Source organism: Hyposmocoma kahamanoa, unplaced genomic scaffold, assembly GCF_003589595.1.
Source record: "Hyposmocoma kahamanoa isolate Upper Pololo Valley unplaced genomic scaffold, ASM358959v1 79, whole genome shotgun sequence".
Lineage (NCBI taxonomy): Eukaryota > Metazoa > Arthropoda > Insecta > Lepidoptera > Cosmopterigidae > Hyposmocoma > Hyposmocoma kahamanoa.
Window position 1 is genome coordinate 5,658,892 of NW_020653993.1, and position 16,621 is coordinate 5,675,512.

General features: G+C 34.3%; 1 protein-coding gene across 1 annotated transcript in view; it reads left to right on the top strand.

Moving 5' to 3' along the window:
• LOC113233528 (E3 ubiquitin-protein ligase CBL-B) overlaps positions 1-6,518 on the top strand; it is a 142,694-nt gene extending 136,176 nt beyond the window's left edge. The window contains exons 8-12 of the mRNA XM_026468650.1: positions 254-269; positions 2,044-2,284; positions 3,139-3,251; positions 3,391-4,399; positions 6,277-6,518. Coding sequence (XP_026324435.1) covers positions 254-269; positions 2,044-2,284; positions 3,139-3,251; positions 3,391-4,399; positions 6,277-6,518 — 1,621 coding nt within the window. The remainder of the gene's footprint in view (positions 1-253; positions 270-2,043; positions 2,285-3,138; positions 3,252-3,390; positions 4,400-6,276) is intronic.
• Positions 6,519-16,621: the final 10,103 nt, after the last annotated feature.

Here is a 16,621-nt window from a genome sequence, read left to right on the forward strand (position 1 = left end):
ACAAAATGCATTGAACAACGTGGAGGTCACCTACAAGACATAATATTCAAGAATTAAGCTTGTAAGTGAACCAAACTAAACTTTAAATGTAGTACTTTGTAAAAAAGAAAGAATTAAATTGTTATCTTTAATACTTTTTGCCTTGTGATTTATAAAAAAAAGTAAGTTCCCACGCAGCGCCCTGTATTTCCTAGAGGAACCAGATTTTTCTCTCATGTATGTACTTGTGCTATTAGTATAATTGTGGTATCAGAGGATTTAGGATACATGTAACTACGACATTAAAGAAAAATGGATTAAAATAAATCACATAAATATTATTGCTTCTTCAAAATTCGCAAATATCCAGGTAGGATCAACCATCTTTTTTTTTCTCTTCGCACTTGTAGGGGGTTACAATAATAATTATTTATTTATTTCAGACCTTTAAGGTTAAATACAGCTAATCCTAGTTTAATACTACTTAATAACTAACAATGTGAAATTGGCCTCTGTTCGAGTTCACAAATCTTCGGGCACAATCAGGCCTATTAGCTCTCTGCTGTCATCTATTTAAATATTGTTGAATATTATCATGGAGTATTTAGTATTCAAAATTATTTAATATTTCACGATAATTTATTCGAAAACTTAAATAATAAAAATTGTCCAAATACTTTAAACTAACCTGAAAATTACTCATTAGGTACATCGTACTAAACATTTTTTGTTTAAAAACAAATTAATAAAGATTATAATAGTACGGTTTATGTAAAATGAAGGTGAGTTCTAGTTATTGAGTTTTAACTAAAAGAGATGATTATCAAAGCGCAGCCACCGGACCGAGCGATGCTTTCTTAGCACGCACTCAAATTTTACAATTTTTGAACGGAATTACTCGATCGTTTCTAAAATGATGTGCATGAAATTTGAAATTCGACCTAAATTTTCATTTTGTATATTTGAATTTCGACTTGTAACCTGAGATAATGTTAAATGACATCATGTTAAATCTATGGGAAGTATATTCTATTGTAAAATTATACGCGCGCAAATGTCCAGAACTGTGAAAAAAGAAAAATATAATCTCAGTACAGGTTAGTAAAAAAACCGACCTCAAAGTTCGTGGAATTCCATCACTTGCCATATTTATATAATTGAGAATCTCCTTTTTTTTATAGTCGGTTAAAAGTTACTGCGCTACGTTAGGGAATTGATATTCCGCCTAACATAAACATCATTACAGCTTATAGCGCTATATAATACTACCTATTATTTGACTTTGGCTGTCGTTTGCCTTGCGCAGTAAAGCGGTGCGTGATTATGTCTACTCTTCGAAAAATTGCTTTTTAGCAGAGGCCAATTTCATTCGCAACTATCACAACTCTGGCTAGATTAAGACTACAGAGATTGCGCAATACTTATGAATAAAAAGCCAGTAACATGTTTTTATTGCTCCGGTAGTGTTCAGGCAATACGAGTAAAGTATACATAGGAGGTGTTAAGAATAGTGTAAGAAAAGAGAAGATTATTAATGGCAATAGAGAACCTAAGGGGAAATATCTTTGGGATCTGATACGTCACGACAGTTTTCTTACAAACAATAGAAGGGAAGATCGAAGGAAATAAATGAAGAGGAAGACCGAAACGAAGTTATTTAGGTGAGATAAAGTATCAGGAAAAGAAGAAAAGTTGGGGCTTTGAACAGAGATGGTTGGTGATTACTCCACACTCAAAAAAAATATATATATATATATAAAAAATAAGAAGATTAACATTTCACAGGAAGGCGCTGCTACCCGTGCCTTTTGATTCGTTTAACCGACGATGACATTAATAATATGGTCTCCGATTCGACCTCGTAGTTACTAACTCGTAACAGGAGCGCCAGAGCATGATCAAGGGATAATTTAGACATTTCTATCCTAACCCGTCTTCCAGAGTCTTCGGTTAGGCTGTGCCACCGAGATCTGAGTTTATTAAAGCATTTTATGGAAGTATTATTAATGACGTCTTTTTAATGAATTAGCATCGCACTCAAAAAAACAAACCTATCACTTTCAGGACTGGGCTGAATTCAACGCGGCAACGTCAACGATTGACGCTCTCAGACCCTCAGTCCGATCCCCAGCGGTATCACCCCGGCATTCTCCCCGTGCGACCCGTAAGGCTCCTGCTCCTTGCGAAAATGCATACGGGGAACTAAGAGCTCCACCGTTACCGCCACGGAAGAGTCTATCACCAGCTGAACCAGCGATTGTTGCTGCGTCTAGTGTACAGGATATTGCTACTGCCAGTGCACCAGGTAATTCTTATTTAAAGATTTTTAGGGGACTTTAGGTTTAGTCATAAGTTAATTTTAAATATAATGAAAATGATACGTCGGTTTTAAGGCCCTGTACTTAGCATGTACGCATGTCACACAAATTGTCCATCTTCTTTACATATAACTTATAGAATATCTATTTGCCAAGTTTAATTGATATCGGTTACCGGTTCATTACATCATACGTTCTTTTCTAGCTCCCCAAAGAGGATCTTGTACTCACATTTCCATTCTGTTTTTTTGTGATACCAACAGGGCTGTCACGATAAACCACGACTTGCGCGAGAGCGACATAAAGCCGAGATCTCTATGCGAGGATAAGTCTTGCGCGAGAGATTGTTATTCTCGCTAGTCGTGCCTTATCGTGCTAGCCCTACAAGTGACAGGATGAACAAGCCTGACCATACAGTTATTGTGCAGCTCAAAGGGCACTGCCACTGTGACTCAGGGTGACAGTCATAAGTTGACGAGTCCTATGTACCTGTTATTTCGCCAGAAGCCTTACTCTTCAAAATCGAATCGAAGAGAGACTCACGTTACTACTTGGCGGCAGAACTAGGTAAGGTGGCAGTACTTCCCTGGGCGAACTCTTTCACAAGGAGCTCTACTGCTTTTTGTCACTCGGCAATTGATTGCATTGATTTGGTAAAGGGGTATCGTAACGAATACACCATTATTTTTCTGTTAAATATCATAAGTAGAGAATAAATTATTAAAACATTAGACGTCAATACTATCGTGTAAAGAAAATACTTTATTTTGTAGCAGCCTTTCCAAAAATGTCAGAAAGTTTTTACCCTTGTGTTATGAAAATAACATTTGATCCACCGCAGAACCTCGAAGACGTTCATCGCTGGAACCCGAGCCAGACTCGCGGCATCGACTTACCTCCATCATCACAGGCTCTACGGAAACCATCACCGGCATCATCGACACCAGACACGAGGTAATCAGTTTACTCTTGTTGTGTGGTCTAATTTATTACGTTGTAACTCAAAGGCACCTATAAATTTCTAGGTGTGCTCTCTTATACTGTCTTAAAAAGTGTAAATCAAATATTGTTTAACCTTGACTGCGTCTGACAGGTGCCACCAGACCCAAGAGCATTCGAGAAGCCCCGGCGAGCATGCACTCCTCAATCAAACAGTAGACCGCTTCCTGCCCCGCCCCCTGAACGCTTTGTAGACGATAGAGCATCAGAAAAATCAACAGAAAAACTAGAGCACAAAACAGAAATCAGACCAACGGAAAGACACCCAGAAATGAGGCCGACAGAAAGACACCCGGAAATTCGGCCATTAGAAAGACACCCAGAAATACGGCCAACAGAAAGAAACATATCAGAAAACAGAGAACGACAACTCCCAGAAATTAGAGATAGATACAATATGCCAGAGAGACATTTAGATAACAGAACCCCGGAAATAAAACCAGAAAGGCCATTACCAGAAAATAGGTTAACAGACAGACATAGCATGCCAGAAAATCGTCCATCAGAAAGACACGTCACTGAAGCCCGGACCGATCGACATAGTATGCCCGAAACGAGACCACCGGAAAGACCTGAACATCGCGTACCAATGCCAGTACCCAGTGATAGAGAAAGACATACAGAAAATAGACAAGATAGGTACGTGTCTGAAAGATCAACAGATAGGCAAGACAGGCACGATAGTCGTATGCCTTTACCTGTTGAAAGATTAGACAGACACGATGTTAGACACGCTCCAATACCTGCGGAGCGACATGTAAATTTACCTACAGAGAGACCGTTACCGGCCGAAAGACATAATGTCTCCGAACGCCATGTTTCCTTACCTGAGACTAGACATATACCTAGCGATAGACATATAGACTTTAGAGGCATAGAAAAACCTGATTATAGAATACATGAGTTTAGAAGTTTCGAACGTGTTGACAACAGAGCACCGCCTAGGCAAAGGTCTCTGCCAGCTACTACAAGCGGTAGTATAGAACAGCCATCGAAGTCAATAACCATGCCTAAATTCCCGTCTGATGTTGGGAAGGAGCATGGCTATGAGAATGTTAATGTTTCTATTGAAGATGAACCTAAGAATGAGCTGCCTATTGCACGTAAGTACTATTTAATTTTAATTATTGTTATAATAATATACAGGGTGTCCCACGACGATGGGACACGGTGGGAAATTTTGTAGATAGGATATTTTGCTTCATGGAGACATTATTCTTTATTTTTGGCCTCATCTGGGAATCGAACTTTCGACTAAATTATTATTAAAATCCTTCGGCGATTTTCCACCACACCTTCTTGGCCGTCCCCGCCGTAGCCTTCCATTCTCGGGCACCCAAGGAGCGACGACTTTCGCCCACTTCCCGGGTTGCATCCGGCTAACTTGAACTGACTAAATGTAATAAAAAACCGTAAAAAAAACTTTTTTTTATGATGCCGATCCAAAAGGGTCAAGATCTAGGAAAGACAATATTAACTAAGAAACTCGGCTGTTCTCCGCTTGTTATGACCCCGAACCCCACTTTGAAGTACGAATGTCGACTGTAAAACGCATTTTAATTTCATATGCTATATAGATTTGAAATTTTGAAATCTTTCGTAGTTATTCACTAAATAATTATTATCACTGATCATAGGTTTCTATCACTGTATGATTGTCAATAAATTCGTGACCATGGAGCGTGTAACCGTTCCGAAATGTCGAAAAAATAAAAACAACTCACCGTGTTAAGAAATCTGCAATAAGTGACTATCAAGATGCTATGTTTGCTTATCAGGAATTAATCCTTATAATTAGTGTTGCAAAAAACTCGGGTCTGGGAGTCTACATTTTAGGACTCGACTCTAATTCACAAGACTCGACTCAGAAAGACAGAGACTCCACTGCTCAATGTATTTATTACGAGCCTATCGAGTTTCCGAATAGACTCGCGTTCGACATTAGTACTCGAGTCTGTTTATGTAACGAGTCGAGCTCGAGTCTGGTAAGTACCTACAGAGCGGTGTTGAGGTGTGGTGTGTTAAACTAGAGTATAATTACTGTAGTATAATTAAATATCAAATCTTTTTTATCATCATATTGAATCTGTTTTATATTTAATTCGTGGGCAATGAATAGTTGTTCAGTAAAATTGCACCCTTCTTGACGTACTCGAAACTTTGTAGACTAGACGTCGCTTCGAGAAGGTTTACGACTCGAGTTCTTTTTAGACTCGAGTCGTGAGTGAGTGAGATTCGAAAGTGTTTTCCCACCCAGTCGTGCAAAATTGAGTCGAGTTTATAAATGTAGACTATCTGACTCGAGTATTTTGCGATACTACTTATAATTGACCCTTATTACTACTTACATCATTTCCCTCTGTGTCTCTTAGCTCTTAGCGATGGTAGCTCAGCGGCAGAACTGTTGCTTCTCAAGTGAGAAGTCGATGGCTGGAATTCATGTATAACTTTAATTTCTATCGACGAAGGAAAAGATCGTGTTGAAACGTGCCTGTAGAAGAAGGTGCACAACCTTTGGAAATCGTGTAAAGACTCCAATTCACATTAGGTTACCGTGGCAGACTGGCCGTATAGTGGTTGATGATATTGATGATTGTAATATTAAGTTGTATTGAATATCACTATATGTTACTATCATGATATGAATTTTTTTGTGAAATCGCTCCTACTTTGTTGTAATTTTTAATACAATTATCAAATGCTAAGCTTATCAAATTCCTTCAATCCTACTAGATTTGCACCAGCGCCTTTAGCATACCATGCCTGACGCTCTCCCGACTTACGAATGTTTCTATGTGCTTGTTAATAGACCTTTGTTTTTGGGTTTTGGCATCTTTTTTACACGTAGCGCCATCTGTGAGAAATCTGTGAAAGTTTTCTTCATTCAACCACATAATATTAATAATGATGTTTTGGTTAAAGAACGGTAAATTTGTTTTCCATAACAAATAAATACAATAGCATATGTTTTTCTTTTCAGCTAAAAAAATCAACCCCTTGACACACGACAAGCACGGGAGAAAATACGGTGACAACGTATCTTATGAAAATATAAATTTAGATTACATAGCACGTTTAGTAGACGAAGGTTATCCTAAAGACATTGTTGTCCGAGCGCTAGGCATCACTCGGAACGACTTAGAAATGGCGTGTGACATATTACATGAATTTGGTACAAAGGAACATAGAGAAGAAATGATGAGAAACAAATTCACTGTGTAACGATAAAAAAATATAAATTAATAAATACAAATCAATAGGCCAATGTGATAACTAATGTACATATTTTCAATTTGAATGTGTCATTTCTTTTTAACGGTTGATATTTCTTTTTTGATCATAGATATAAGTCAATACTGAAATAGGATATATTCAAATGTAAGTGCCGAAATTGAAATGTATTGTAAGTCTGTAAAGAAAATATTAAAATCTATTGTCCGCTAAGAAGGAGATCTGCATAACTGGGAGATGTGTATAACTATTACCAAAATATAAAATTTCCATTGGTTAGTTTATATATATCTCCTTTCGTCTCAGTTTCGATTGACATTGGGTTTATTTAGTTCTTAGGTTTTCGCGATTGTTACACATAGGAAATGAAACTATTTTTCCGGATTTAAATCGCGAATATTTGTTTTTTCAAACAAACCGACGTATCGGGCCCTTTACAGGTCCCATGGTCACGGTTGACTGAGGTGGTACAGTCTTCAACCAGTTATGTCTAATATTAATGCAAACCACCCTATTTTTTCACTATAGTTAAAAAAATGGTCACGGTTGACTGAGGTGGTACAGTCTTCAACCAGTTATGACTAATATTAATGCAAACCACCCTATTTTTTTAAACTATAGTGAAAAAATAGGGTGGTTTGCATTAATATTAGACATAACTGGTTGAAGACTGTACCACCTTAGTCAACCGTGACCATGGGACCTGTAAAGGGCCCGAAACGTCGGTTTGTTAGAAAAAACAAATATACGCGATTTAAATCCGGAAAAATAGTTTCATTTCCTATTGGGTTTATTTTTCATTGTAAATCAAACTTGCGCCAAGATGATAAACTGGTGTTCCAAATCAGAGTAAATAAATATCTACATATAGATACAAGGAGTGACAGAGTGGTTAAAACCACCAAATATTTATTAATTACTTTTTCGATTTCCGGATTAACGTATAAGAGTTTTATTGAATTGTAAGAAAAACTACTCAAGAAGGTAAATTTGGATTTTAAAGTAATTTTAGTGGGACCGTCTAAAAAAATGTACAAGATAGTTAACCTTTCACCAAAGTAAATGTTTTTTATGCTACAAGCAAAAGATTGTTTTAACTAATGCTGATATTTTAAATACAATTATATGGTTTTAACTCCATTTTAGTCCATGTAGACATTTAATTACTTATTTGGAACATCATGAGCTATGAGGATATTTTTCAAAATCGCTTATCAAAACAATTAGCATCGTGTAAACATTATGATAAATATAACATATTCTAAATTATAATAAAGCCCGTTGTACACAGAAGTGGAGATGTGTGTAGACTAACAATATGAGTTCGTTATTTGTTTTATTGGAACGAAACCCTATTTTGTTATACACATCTCCTCTCATCTCCTTTATAGGATAATCGGCGTAATGATAAACAAAGTATACAGGTTATTCTAAAACTACCAGACTTTTAATATCTAAGACGCAAAAGCAATATGGTCAGTTCCTATAATAGTTTTACACTACATCGCTTACCTAACGACAAGTATCAAAGAATGTGCAGTTGATTTTGGTAGATTATAGATGGCCCCACTTATTAAGCGCCATCTGTGGAACTAGTTCAGCACTGCCAATAAGATTTCTTGCACACTAGAGACTGTCGAAGGACATTTGGATCTATTTTTATTTCTCGTTATAATTGATAAAAGACAGATCCAGGCGATCGTACAGTCTGTAGTATGCGTGCTTAAAAAGTTTAGCCGATACTTCAAAAACCTACGGCACAGTTGCACCTTCAATTAGAAGGTACGTTTATTAAGAATACGTAGAAACAAACAAGCTGTACAGCCGTAGCGGTAATACCCAGTGTGTGGCAACCCTATTAGCCACTAGTACGTTAGTACGTGAGACGCTGTGCCCTGTTTTTCAAGGCGTTACGTACAACTTACATCGTATTCATAACGATTTCAACGATTGATGTGATCCATTTTCTACTTAAAAATAGAACACATTTAAACTGTGATTTCTAATAACCTCAAATACGATTATAGTATAATAGATAGTAGTGGAATTGGGTGAATTGGAACTCAAATATGAATAGAAACAAGCTAAAAGATACCACCCACTGAACACAGGTTTCCTAATAGAATACTATATTGGTTCTTCCGGCTAACTGTGCGAGGCGAAAGAAGGTGACATAATTTATATTGTCTTTTTAATGTTATCAAAAGTTTCACAGATCGTACAAACTGATTTTTACAGCTGGAAATCAATGCCATACTCACCCTTGGTTTAGCGAATAACCTCCAAATCACAGCAGTGCAGTATCATGTCGGACCATTTTTTGACATAACGTGTGTGTGTCGTATTATATGAGCCTTTGTATATATAAAATTTGTATGTATAAAAGTAAAACTGGGTTAACGTGCGTATCGTGGCCCTGAGCTACGTTTTAGCTGCTTAACTTCCACAAAGTAATTCACAAGTGGTTGAAATTTGTCCTTATTCACCCCAGAGTAGCAATTCACCCAATTTTAGAGTAGGTTAACATTTTTTTAATACTAAAGTCTCGATGTGGTTTTGATAAAAAAATAATTGTACATAAAATAAACTACCCTACGGTGCAAAAATTTATTGAAATTTAACTGACAGGTTAGAATAGAAGTGTTCCATTTTTTAAATAGTTACATGAAATAAAGCAAGCCAGAGCCGCCGTTTTGATTTTCGGTTAATTTGCGTGATAGTATTATACATAGAACAACTAAGTGAATGAACATATTTTAAAATTTCATTAACATAGAAATTGCTGAAGAATTTTCTTTATCCAATGTTAGTAGACCATTCTAAAACGTTGCCCCGTGTTTTATACGTCATTTCGAATGCTACAACCTTAGTTATACTGCAAATGAGAAAGTGTTTCGTGTCTCCATAAAAATCGAGATTCTGGTTGCACAAATGCTCATTAAGTCTTATTTATGTTGGATTAAATAATATGCTGTCGGAAAATAATTAAACAATTTATATTATGCAAAAATGTATTTGATAATTTTTATTTCAAAGTCAAATACACACACGCACATACTTCAGCTACTCAAAGCATGCGTAATGCAATATTTTGTACATGCTTCGTTTGCTGAAGTAGAGGACATTATAACTCATTATTAAATTAAAATAACTTTTCTAGAAATCATTGCAAATTTTCATCCTATCTTATGGCTTTAAGATGAATTGATTTAAGGCCGTGTCACACAATCGTGTTCAATAACACAATTCTAACGCAGCATTTTATCTCACACTAATTAAATACATTCTGTAACAGTAGTCCTTCGTACCTATTTCAGCCGCTAAGCAGTAATGTGAGTATTACTGCGTTCCGGTTTTGAAGGATAAGGGTGCTGGTAAAATTACAGGCACGTGGTACTTGTCAACATATACCTCAGGGTGACGGGCTTAGTGACAGTGCTCCTCAGATCTTTGCGACTTAAAGCTCTGTCTGGCACGGCAACTGCTATGGACAAGCGTGTCGCTTACCATCAGGCGCACGACTTGTTCGTCCCGTCACTTAATACCATAAAAATATCTTACTATATGCAAAACAATGACGTATATATTTTACGTCAGACAATTACACCGTTCACCTGGTTTCAAACTCGAATTCCCTGTAACTTGAGTACATAAATTCTGGGGAACAAAATAGATAAACAATATTACTTTGATATAGTCAAATCGATGCGGCCAAAGAAGGATGGTCTGCTAGCATATTTATTTAAACAATCAACAATTCGTAGGTTATATTTTTAGTTAGTTTTAAATTCCAGTGTTGTTTTACAAATACAAGGTGTCCTGAATACGTGTAAGTGAAGTATTTTTTGTCAATTCCCTAAAATTCTCGGCATGTACAGGGCTATTTATGAAATACAATCATCCTCCCAAGACTATATTACTAACATCAAATCAACAACTTTTGTTCTATAACTACAAAATAATATCTACAAATTTACCAAAAATAAGCTTTTAAGCCTTGTACTATCTGACACTTTTTAGATCTATAATTGGTAGTAAGTTCAAACGTGTAAGTGTCCTTTGTTATCACACAGAGTTATCACAGTTTAGAGCATAGTTTCCTAAAGTGGTCCTGACTGCCCCCCCAGTGCGCCGAAAAGCCCTAAGGGGACGGTAGCAGCTGGGGCCGGCGTTGATGTCCAGGTATTACAAGAATATTATACCTGGACATATTACAGAAACAATATAGATTATATTGTTTTCAATTATTTTTTTGTGATGGTGGGCGCTGACATTTTTTTATCTTGCCTAAGTCGGCGGTGAGCCGAAAACTTTGGGAACCTATGCCATAGAGCGATTTTTATTTTTGTATGAAAGTAAAATTTGACGAATTCTTAAGTGATGGAATAAATGCAGTTGTGTTTGGTGTTAGTAATACAGTCCCGCGAGTTTGTTCATATTTTATAAATAACCCTGTATATTAATGTTTCTCATTAAATAAAAAATAGACTCTTTCTAGAGCCTTAGGGTTTGTGTAATATTTCGGGGCATCCTGTATTTCTCGATCAGTATTCATCTATACTCACTATTCCCAATAAGAGCTATGTAAATACTTGTATGATAAATATATTTTCATATAAAAATGCTGTCTAGAAGTTATCTTAAAAGTAGCTGTTCATATAGAATATATTTTTTCATATATTATTAATTAATTGTAAAAAATAATAAAATACAAATTTTGACACTTTGACTTATGACACTTGCAATATTTATTAATATTATAGCGTAATTATAAATTCTTCGTTTAATAATTGATATTGTTATTGTAAATACTATAAGAAAAATTAATTGAAAAAAAATCTATTTTTTTGAAACTCGATAAGAATTAGTCTACTTCCATTTTCTGATCTAAATTTAGGAAAACATAGTTTAATACAAAATTTTTAATTTTTTTTATATGAATGAGCTTACAATGGCACCAAAATCCTTTTGACACTTGATCGCGGTTATTACAGTGATTTAAGACGTCATACTTTTTTACATTAATATACACTTCAAAACCTTTATAAGTCCTATTTTACTGCAACAAATAAAAGAACCACCATACTTATTAGCTTGAGGCAGCTAGAAAAAGTTTTATGTTCGAAGGATTATGTTTTAAGATCGAAAAAGACGTTGCGAGTTTCGCTTCCTCTCCGACAGTGGACTCGAAACGCACAAAGTTCTTTTTTCACTCTTATTGCATTAACAGTCTCTGTCTAGTTTAATGCGACTCCGTGTCGATAAACCTAATCATTCAATAGACAGCTATTTATAATTAGTAAAAAAATCATTTTGACATCTAATAAACAGCCATTCGTCGATAGTATGGAAACAATCAATAGATTCTAGTTAAAAAATAATTTGCTGCGTTTTTATGGTTATATGCGACGTAGAAAATTTTTTTTTTTATTCCACGTGGTATTTGCATGTTAGAGGTACCATTTAACGATTATTTTCATTACTGTCACAATATTTGCAAATTCATTCCGCGATCCTTCTTACTCTTTGTATTTTTGTAAAAAATCTTTGTTATTAACCGAACAATTCATATTTTTTGTAAATAACGAAATTTTGCAATTTTTCAAAACATTTTACTAATTATAACAAAAGCTAAAGGAAGCTATTTTTGAAAATCTCGTCTATTTTTCCCTGTTTATATTTGAAATTGAATATAATTAAACTAAAGCGAAGCTTGTATTTATATTGTGCTTTTAGGGACTTATTTGACTGAATTTTAGGTTAATATTATTGTCTAGTCTTAGGCCCATTATCCACCAGAGCCGAAACGGAGATGTCAAAATAATGAATTTCTAATATTTATATTCATCTCCACTAAGCTCCGCTTTTGTGGGCAACGGGCCTTACTGTATAATATTTTGGATTGGACGTTATTTGATACGAATTCCACTGCAAACATTTTTTACACCTTTGTAAACTATTGAAAGTTGATGATTCTGGAAATCACCCTTTTCACAAATCATATTTCAAGTTCATCAATACTGAACGAAATACGGTTTTTAACTTTATGTATCAGAATTTAAAAATAACGGTAGCTACACGCCTACCACTTAACGGAGTTGGTTCCTAGGTAGCTGCACGGTGCGGGCGGTGTGACAATTTACGTAAAAGTTATGTCGCGTTGCTCGCGGGATAATTTCAACGAGATTTTTCTGACGATACTCAAGTTTCAATTTTAATTATCAATGAAATAGTTATTTTTTATAATAGTTTTATTGAATGTCAGGCTGTTTCACCACCATGATATTCAATTATTTTTTGTGAAATTACTCCACTAGTATGTTATAATTATACAAAGATCGAATACTTAGAAAAAATTCCTTCGATCCGGACGGATTAGAACCGACGTCTTCTAGCACGAATTGTCCCATGTGCTTGTTATCTGGTTTTTTAACGATTTTTTAGCCTTAGCGCCGTCTATGAGATATTTATAAAAGTATTTCGTCACCCAGGTAGGCACCTTTACAGCTACAAGCCCTGGCTAGAGATGTCGCTATTCACTGTAATTATAATTAAGGGTTTTTCACATTCAATGCCAGGATGTTTCGCCACCATGATATTCAATTTTTTTTTTAAATTACTGCACTAGTTTGTTATAATTATTAATACAAAGACCGAACACTAAGTGTTAAGTGTAACACTTACTCGACAATTGGCAAATTTGGTAGACACTTTTTTCAATCAATTTGCTATTGAATATCGTCAGAAAAATCTTGTAGTAAGTATCCCGTGTGCAGCGCAACTGTTACGTATACTGTCACTTCTCCCGCACCGCGCAGCTACCTCAGGAATCGACCTAGTTAAGTTGTAGGCCTGGATTTTTTTTGTCAAAAACAGACTTGTGCCGCCTTAACTTCTGCCTTTTTTCTACCAATCTCCGTTTTATTGGAGAATGGACTTAATAGGGTATCTATTTTGGTAACTGAGTTTACTGTAATGGTACAGTTTACTTTGATTTTACTTTACAGTCAAATAAGAAGATGACACAATCAATTTAATTACAATGCACGCAAGTCTTAATTTCAAATAACGTTTGACTATTAAAATACGTTATTTGTTCAGACAATGATTTAATTGAACAATCCCCCTAATTGTTATGATCTATAATTCTAAACATTACAATTTAATAATAATGAATAAAAAAAATAGACATAGATACACGAACACTCTAGAGGTATTTACTTGAATACATATCCACCAATTTACCTAGTCAAATGAACGATTTTATAAAAAATTACAATTGTAGTGTAACATGAAATTAATACAATGTAATTTTTTGTACAAATTGTAATATTAATGTATAGATTGTAATCTTTAAGCTGGGTATACACTATGAAACATTGTAATTCTAAAGTTGAAATTTCATAGTATACTTTGCAATTAAGTCGTATCTTGTAACCGGTTTTATTTTAATTACTATCATTCAATTAATAATTTAATTTGTTATTTTACACATTTACGAAAATTATTACTTGTTTTATTTTTATAATTGCCTTATTGTACTTTGCCTGGTTAACAGAGAACTTATTAAATAGCCAACAACAAGTTTGGTTACCAGTAAATAAAAACTTTTCCTCAAGTTCCGGAATTTCAAAAACCTATTTGTCCCAATGTCTACACATTAATGTTAAAAGTTACAACTACCGCCACTATTTCAGGTTTTAAAATTATCTATACAATTTTAACTACACACTAGTGTAGAAAGGCATGGCTTATAAATAATTATCACATTTTTAAAATGATGTTGTTCGCCTTGTCGCTTTGTTGTTATTCGCCTGAACATTCTCTGTTGACTAGTCAGGTAAGTTGAAACGTCTTATAAGAGCCGCGTATTATGTAGTATCATATCAATTGACAATATGATGATATCTTAGAGTAGCAAAAATATCAAAATGGAACATAACGAAAATAGAATTTTCAAAAAATGCAACTTCTTTACTTTCCGAGATAATCGAAATCGAGATAACCGCAGCCCGCCGTCGAATACTGATCGATCAAATTGTCGATCAAATATATACTCTAGCCAAATTCGATGTATAATAATGTCAACAAACAAAAGCTTGATTTTTCGAGTTTTCTCCTTACACTGTAGTATAGTTACTACGACAATTTCAATATTTTCTCCGAAATTCAATTAGACTATGATATATCTTGAAATCATGTCAGTGTTCAATTTTGTGCAATATAAGTTTCAAATCACTTATTGTGACATAAAAATAAGAAGCAACATAAAAGTTACTAGTGACTAATTTCTAAAAATGTGTTACTAAATAATCGATACCTCCCAAGTAAGTTGTTGTAAGTCAAAATACAATTTTTTGCTAACTATAAATATATACTTTTTACGCATGTTATAGGTTCCATATTTAAAACTAAAGAAATCACTCGGTGTTATATTTACTTTCAAACATGGAACCTATAATATAAATAAAAGAGGATAATAGGGGAGGGTGAGGGAATGGGAGCCTACTAAGGAAAATTGATAATAAAACTCATAATTTATGTAATTTAAATTTTTATTAGTTATGAATGTGTGCTTCGCTTATCTGGGTACTAGATAATTACAGTACGAAAGTATGAAACTAAAATATAACATTTGGTTAAAAAGAAAAAACTAAAACATGTCATTCGCTCCCATTACCCATTAGTTCGGGAAAAGGGAGCCGGTAAGTATCCCGTATGTCAAATGGGAGCCATTATAAATAATCAGTCTGAAAAATGTATAAATTAAAGTAATGAAGTATATAAGTTAAAAACTATTGAAAATAAACAAGTGTTAAAAGCATCAAACTGAAAAAAAAATAATTCTAGTTTTATTGTAATTTCAAGCTTAACACCTAAAATTTGATAGATATGATGACATAGCTCTGCGGAGGCGCCTGCAGAAGTCCAGTTTAACACCACTCTCATTACCCGCGGGCTTCTAATACCCCACGTTCCCCTATATTTAAATTAAAAAGCAAAAAGTGGTATTTTGATTTACAACAACTTACGTGTGAGGTATCGTAATGATTATTTGATTTGAAGGGAGAGATTGCAAACATTCTAGTTCGAGTTGTAATTCAAGTTTACAATCGGAAATTGATGCTGTATATGTAGTAAATTAATATAAAATAAATTTTACAATTTTGTTCCCTTTCGTCTGCCATTACCTACTATCTAGCAAGAAGTATTAATAGGTATCCAAAAATTCACTATTTTATTAGTAAATCAATAGGAACTTTATAATAATTAGGTAAATATTACTTCTACTTAATCCAATTATCTATTTACCCATTTAAATTCCAGTTACGCGAGCCCGCCCTGGGAATAGTGAGCATGAACTAAAAATATTATTTCCACCTGCCATCGTTAGTAATAACGTTTTGTTATTAAATATTCTATATCGAATCCGGCTAGAGTATCATCTTTGAAATCGACTTCAAAATAGAGTTTGTTGTCATAACGTCCATATTGTTTTTAATTTTGATATTATAATTCTTTTTTCGTTTTCCAAGTTACTTTATATCTCGAATCGAATAAAATGTCTGTTTGAAAAAAAAAAACTTACGTCCTGATTTATAACTGATTGGTTATTTTAAAGATATTGTTGTTTAATTTCATTAAAAAATAGAAGAGAAAAAACAGAAAAAACCTCTTTTGTCTAATAGATGTTTTTCTTTTCTTTATTTATTATATTGTTAATGAATAATTACTCCTAAGTACAAATTTTGGAATCGATTATTTCGGACATATTACAATTGCCTGTTGCATTTTCATTAAACAGTGTGGTTTTATCTTGATTGAACGGTTGGGTGTACATTGATTTTTTGTTACTCTACGATTGGTATGACAATTACCTCCTATTACGATGTTCGTGCACATTTACTATTGTTAGTTGTTGAAAGCTATTTTTTGTGTATGAAACGTATATGTGAAAAGTGGGCCTGGTGTGTACAATATATAATTTTTACAAGGGAATTGGAATAACTATGGGACATGTTGTTCTAATAAACTTTTGGACAACATTTCTAATACAGGGAGGAATTCGGACAAAAAAAAACAAATTCTTTAGA